This window comes from Ixodes scapularis, unplaced genomic scaffold (genome assembly GCF_016920785.2).
Source record: "Ixodes scapularis isolate PalLabHiFi unplaced genomic scaffold, ASM1692078v2 PGA_scaffold1__304_contigs__length_218370807, whole genome shotgun sequence".
Taxonomy (NCBI): domain Eukaryota; kingdom Metazoa; phylum Arthropoda; class Arachnida; order Ixodida; family Ixodidae; genus Ixodes; species Ixodes scapularis.
This window is the reverse complement of record NW_024609846.1, coordinates 1,584,029-1,590,801: the sequence shown is the minus strand read 5'-3', so window position 1 is coordinate 1,590,801 and position 6,773 is coordinate 1,584,029. Positions and strand designations below refer to the sequence as shown.

The 6,773-nt window shown below is 39.3% G+C and overlaps 1 protein-coding gene across 1 annotated transcript; it reads left to right on the top strand.

The window, feature by feature from the left end:
- The first annotated feature begins 655 nt into the window (after positions 1 to 655).
- On the top strand, positions 656 to 6,142 carry LOC121835995. The gene is made up of 3 exons (XM_042290592.1): positions 656 to 701; positions 3,049 to 3,101; positions 5,969 to 6,142. The coding sequence occupies exons 1-3, from the start codon at positions 656 to 658 to the stop codon at positions 6,140 to 6,142; spliced, it is 273 nt and encodes a 90-aa protein (XP_042146526.1).
- Positions 6,143 to 6,773: the final 631 nt, after the last annotated feature.

The following is a 6,773-nucleotide window of genomic DNA, read 5'->3' as shown; positions in this document are numbered from 1 at the left end:
ACTATTATCGTCATTCTTGTCCACCTTGCTTGCCCCTGTTGAATAATTGCAGTATCTTCGGAATCTCCCAAGCACTTTGCGCAAAAGTAGACACAAAAGATTTCTTAGAATGTATAGTGTAAAGGCGAGTTATACCAAAGCTGTAAACTTTTATTGTCGTCACTACACACAAAGTCGTACTTAAACGTTAAAAAAGGCCTATGCTGCCACAAGCGCAACGTGCGTTGCGCAGCGTAAACGTGACATGCAGGATTTTTTTTCGTTATCATGTTATGCTTTTATTGGTTTGTTTTTGTAAATGAAAAAACAGAAATACCTACGCAAAACATCGGAAAAGCTTCTTTTATGCAAACCCTTCGTTCCGGTGGTATGACAGGACAAAGATGAAGTGCAGCTTCTGCGTAAGCGAAAACATTCCACAAACAAAAAATATAAACTTAACACGAGTTCGTGAAGCTTGAAAAACAAGCGAAACAATAGTGCAGAAGACAACTCTAGCGAACGAAAGTAAAATGATGTATGATCTAGCAAACTCGCACGTCATTGTTTTCCCTCACTTTCTTTACACTTGTTCGAGAAAAAAAAAAAGATAGCCATGCGGTATATAAAAGCAAGGTATAACACGCACACGTGTGTGACTATCCCGACAACAAAAATGCGTCTGAGCTGCGTCCTGTGCTTCTTGGCAATGTGCCACTTCGGTAAGTTCATATAGCTGCCAATCACTATGGCGCTGGAATGGGGTTATTTGATGGTCTTAATATTCATAAATTGTGTGAAATTATAATTATGTTGATATGTAGGAATGCAATAAAGTTAAAAAAATATTAAGGATCCGTCCCTAGGTGATGAAGTATTATATGATTATACTAAGACCTCCGCAGGCATAGGATATCTCTAGGGTTCGGAGTTTTCGGTTTAAACCGATAAAAGTACTCTAATCCATTTTCAAAAATTTGGTTTTAACCGAAAAAGGTCCACTTTTTAGGGCCTTGTCGAGGTGGGTGGGGGAGGGGGGGGGAAGAGAGAGAGAGGGGGATTTCGCAAGGTTCGACATTGTGTGATGTCTTCGTGATTGCCAAGGTACAACATGCAACAAAAGAGTTCTTGGATTGGCCTTCGCGGGACATCTGCGTCCTTTCTGTGATCGGGCTTAGTGTTAGTGTGTCAAGTTCCCGGTCCTAATGCACTTGAGAGGGCATCGAGGAAAGCCGTAAATACCTTTCTTAACACCCTCTCTCAAACTTCCCTGTGGTTCAGAACGTAAATACACTGAATTTCCTTTTTTTCTTTTGCCATTCCGCTGGTTCCAGTACGGTCATCACCTCGGACGGTCACGTTGTCAGAATTGGAAGGAAAACGGAATGCGCTGATGATTATGCCCGTGAATTTCGCGATATTGTGGTGTGTCTTGACGGAACTTGTAGTGAAGACCACGTATATATATGTGTCGTTATTCTTTGAGTGATCACAAATATCACAGCTAGAAGGATCATCTGACCCGGTGTCCGATGGTGTTTCCTCATATTCACCGAAAAAAAAAAACTGTAAACTTTTTGGGGAATAAATATACACCGAGAAAAACCGAAAAATATTTTTAGAATAAACACCAAATAAAGTACGCCGAATTTGGAAAAAATAAAAACCGAAAACGCGGAACCCTAGATATCTCTAACATATCATTCAAACATCTCATAATGACGTCGAGCAACCAATTCTAAATAAAACCTTTCCTAGTTACAGTAATGTGTATCCTTCTGTGCAAGGTTGTAACGATAATATACAAAATAACATTTTTTTGCTGCCACATAATATTTTTGTATTTTTTGAAATCTTCACAACACAGAAACAAATTTAGCTGTCTCCAGAAAACGTTCTATTGTTCGAATATTTACAAGGAATTATCAAAGGTATTTACTCTTGACAATGTATGTTTTGACACATTCTCCAAGCTATTTCGAGCTAGCCGATATGAATATTTTACTTTCAACTCAGCAATTTACCAAGTTCAATTAAGTACTGACTCACGGTGGGAAGTCCCAGCATCACCATGCCCCGATCCCAAAGCCATCTCAAATCAGTATGCAGAGTTACCGCTCTATCATTCAGGGACTATCTGCGTGATAAAACCTGATATATTACTCTGCACCGAAATTTAATGAGGTGTTAGGTTCCAGAGACACGGCGGCCATTGTGTTACCCGGAGGTATCCAGGATTCGCTAGCGCCTGAATGGTTGTTAGTTCCAGGGAATATATTCAGGCACTGAAGCTAATACAGTAGCCCAGATGTCTTACTGTTCACGAAGAAAACCTGTTTCCGATCTTCCACGGAGCAAACGGAACGCCAATCACGCGATCGACAGAATGATGCCAGCGATTTACTGGACAAAAATAACGCCTTCACGCTAAGGTACCATCTGTGAAGATTACATTGTTATAGAAAATTTTGTTCTAGACCTAGTTAGATGCTGTTATTTATGCGCAACGCAATGATTGGATGTATGCGTTTTTTTGCGAGAAAGTATGCGCAAGGTGCTTGTTCATAAGTAGCGCGGATATTACTCGAGTAAATACGGTAGCTAGATGACGCTGAGTATTGTCAAGGATGGTGACCAGAAGACTACATAAACAGGAAGAAATAAACGTTTAAAACGACGAACTTCTGCCCTAAACAAGAAGGAAACAGAAGATAACAACAGAGCGTCGCGGGCGTCGAAGTCGGCGTAACAGCAGGATCGAACGCTGGGGCAAGACTGACTCCGGCTCGCCACGCGGAGCGCCTATTGTATCCCCTGGGTTTCTGGAATATTTGGAGTAGAACTTTCGGCACGGAGAGCATTCGTAACTCGATCAGACGACATTTTGTCCAACTTACCAGAATGCCAAGTTGAAAGAATAAATAAAAGGGGACTCCGCTTCCTGGAATCGACCCTCGTATTTCCACGCGACGGCCGAGCACGGTAAATCCTCGGCCACGTACGCGCTCGATCGGTGACGAGCATGGCAGTATATGTACTATAATTTCCTTTATGCTTTTTATGTTTCAGCCTATGGTTCAGGCAATCTAAACCTCTTCGGACTAGGATGCACAAAAACATGGGTATGGGGCAGCAATATTACTGTTGAATCTACTTTCAGTTTCTTGTGATTTCTGTCTTCAAGTTAAAATGCATGAATCATTGCATATTTTGTATCCTATATACTTAATTATATTATGTCCGTAGTTTTTGAACTTCAGTAAAACTAGTGGCATCTCCTCGGCTGTTAACGATTTGTGTTTACTATATGATATTTAAAATACGGTTTTCTCTGAAAACGTGAAAAACTGTATACTGTTTGGTATTTTATTTTTGGCGACAGTATTTGTCGCGAAAGATAAAATAAAAGTTTACACTTTTTTTTAGGAAATCCTTTGAGCACTTTGAGTATTCGTAAAGTGCTGGCCGAGAGACGTTTTTAAGTTTGTCGATCAACATTCTTATATACTTATTATAATTGAACAATTATATGCTAACTATTTCAAGTGCCTGACAACATTCGTTATGTTCGTTGCACTAAAAACACATAACTAATTTAGGAAGAAAAATAACAAACGATTATTGTTTATCATATTTCTGCAAAAAGTGGTTTCACGGCAATTATGTTTTCTGAGGGCGCCAGCGTCACCTTTTTACTTTTAATCGATATGCAATGAAACCTTAATTGTATTGTTATATCTTCCTCACTATCCAAATACGCTAAGAGGTGCAAATAATAACACGCTTTTGCTCTGAGAGAACATCAGAACCTGAAAAGTAAATGAGTAGAATTGGACCATTTGGACGAAGGCCCATCTGCATTCGTAAACTGCGAAAAAAGCCTTGTCGGATTCCGCAGAACCGGTGTGTACGAGCGTTTTCAGGTTCACTTATGGACAAAATGGCGCGTCGAATGCAAAAAAAAGTGGTTAAATTTAGTTTACTCTTTGCGCACGGCGATGTGTTTCTTTTTTTTTTTTTTTTTAAGGTACATCTTGACTTTATATATATTTTTAACCTTAACAGCCTCGCGTATAAATAACTATGAAAGCTACACTAATGCGGTGTGTGCAGGTGAATTATACGGACTGGGGGACATAATGGACATAATATAGAGGTCTAATCGTCACAGTAACATAAATAACAATTGAAACCATTTTAGTTCACTTTCTAAAAAAAAAAAAAAGAAAAGACGACCTGTTTGTCGCTTCCTTAGCAACATTGAAAACCCCTCAATCAGTCATTCTTCAGAAAAAAAAAATATATCACGTGGGAAGCGCACTGTATTGAGCTGAAGTTCCATCTCATGCGACAGGCACAAGGCTGGGGCGATTATAAGAGACGGACAATCCTCGCGTCCTGGGACCGGTAGTTTTGCTCCTGATGCAGGTGTAGTCCCTTTTACGCTCCAGCGTGCTTCTCCAGAGTGCTCCAACCCTTTCCAATGTTGTGTGATTTAGCGGTTTTCGATGACGCGCAGGAAGTTTCCAATTCGAGCCGTATGTTTATTTTCAATAATTAAACCACGATTTACTTGTTTTATGTAATTAGCTGACTGATTGTGATTATTAGCCCTCTATCCTATGTCCCGCTTTCCGTACACCTTACCTGCATAAAACGCATTCGTGTAGATTTCGTGGCTTTTTTTTAATAAAGCTGCAAAGCTTAAAAAGAAACACCTTCTTCATTGAAGCGGCACATTACATGCGATTTTGTTGTATTACGTCTACAACACTATAAGCGTACAAATCAGAAGTCGCAAACGTCTCTTGCGCGCTTTAGGCCGTAGGAAGTTGATAAAACATTATATCACAAAAAGATAATAAACATATAATGTAGGGGCAGGATTCAGTTTCGAGATCGCCTCCTATTCTCGGCGATAGCTACTATGTGCTACGTCACCAAGGCTAGCGTACTCTAGTTCTAAAAAAAAAAAATAAAACACAAACGTAGAATCGTCGAAAGAATTCTTCGCATTACTTTTTACTTTAATTATTTGTAACCTTTTCTGTTTTCAACTACAGGCAGCTAGCCTTTCAAAAACCACCGAAAGGATTATTAATCCGGAGCGCCTAACGAAGAGAGCAGGCAAGAAGTTTGTTTGCAAAACCTTGATAATTTCGATTTTTTTATTTAACGCACTACCTGGCGTTTTAGAGAACTGAGTGATAAAGTATAGATAAATAATATACTTTGAATTAGGTGAGGGTAAAAATGTTCTTCGAATTATTTTCTTGCTTGGCGTTGTCAGAAACGTTTGACAAATTAACTCTCGCAAACTTTAAAAGTGTGATGGCCTGTAGCTGAGCCGGTTGGTTATCCATGCTTACTGATTACCAGCTGAACGTTAGGAAAAGCGACGAAGAGAGAAAGATAGACACTGCTGGACTATCAACCTTTTTAATAAACTTCCTTTTTCTCAACCCAATCCTAAAAGGGTAGCTACTTCTTCTTCAGTCAGAGCTTAAACAGTATGTACAGTTTAAGTCGAAAAGAAGCTAGCCATTGCTCATGGCGTTTGGTGGCTATCGTGCAAATTGATAGTCTTAAAAGACTCACGAAACGAATTTCGGGCTGGGATAAATTAATTTAGATCGGGATTTTACTAATAGCAATCGTTTAGTGGTTTCCGCGAGCAACAACAGTTTAAATAAATTTTGCTAAACCAGTAGTTATTTTATGTGTCATTTCTTTGGTTATGTATCGCCCCCGGTGTTGCACGGCTAGAAAAAAAGTAAACAGTTTTTAGTTCGAGCATACACGTATACGTCCTCTTCTTCCAGCATTAGCTCCGCTTAATATGCAACTTAATGTCGCAGTTTAAATTACATCACGCAAACCAACTAGCACATTCCCAAGTTTTAGTCGTCTGGTGTATGATCATATTTTTGTGGCTTTAATGGGTAAAAATTGAACCCAAAATATTTTTACCATTCTTCTTTTTCTATAGACTATACCCCTTTTACAATGCATGTATGTTTGTCAACATGGAGAATGGGGATTCCTGCGGATTCCACGATTCACTGTAGAGCAAACAACCATCGGAACAAGCTGTAAGGTGGGTACAATCATTTCTAGTATAAAACCTCAAGCTGTGATTCAAGGTCCGGTTTATGGTAGTTGATTGAGAAAACAATAAATTACGTTAATTTACCGTATGCTAGTATCTAGTTTAAAAATAGTGCGAGAAGAGTCGACCGATGCGATCTTTTTTATTTTGATAATAATCATTTCACATCGGATGCTTTCACTGCACTTCTTGAATAATTTAAACTTCCCGAAAAATTGTACGATAGCTATTCTTGATTGACATTTTCTGAAACGAAATCGTCGTTAGAAAGCCCTGGCTCCATGTGGATCCATGGACGTTACCTAAAATCCCAATTAAGTCACTCATATCAGTTCCAATAGCTTCCGAATATAGACATAGCCTTAATTGACCCGAAACTAATATCACAGACACGTCTGAGCTCGGGCGCATACATCGCCTATTTGATACAGCTGTTACAATACAGCGGAGCGTTGGTCTTAACTATTTTATATACATACGAACTTTTTAGTCCTGTACCGGGGCACTCTCGCCGTATTGAAATTTTTCTAGGGGTGTGAAATTGTCCCAAAGTATTTTCCCAGCACGTGAAGCTTCGTTCACTTCACGCACTGTGAAGCAAAAAAAAAAAAAAAACTTTCGACCTAGCAAAAAAGAAAAAAAAAGGACGAAAGTGTAGCGGGGCCTGTTTGTGCTCTGCACTCTT

Bases quoted from the DNA above. Each gene is read 5' to 3' on its own strand.
- LOC121835995 (XM_042290592.1), top strand. From the start codon at position 656: ATGCGTCTGAGCTGCGTCCTGTGCTTCTTGGCAATGTGCCACTTCG. The intron at 702-3,048 runs GTAAGTTCATAT...TTTATGTTTCAG, and splicing joins CTTGGCAATGTGCCACTTCG to CCTATGGTTCAGGCAATCTA. The intron at 3,102-5,968 runs GTATGGGGCAGC...CTTTTTCTATAG, and splicing joins TAGGATGCACAAAAACATGG to ACTATACCCCTTTTACAATG.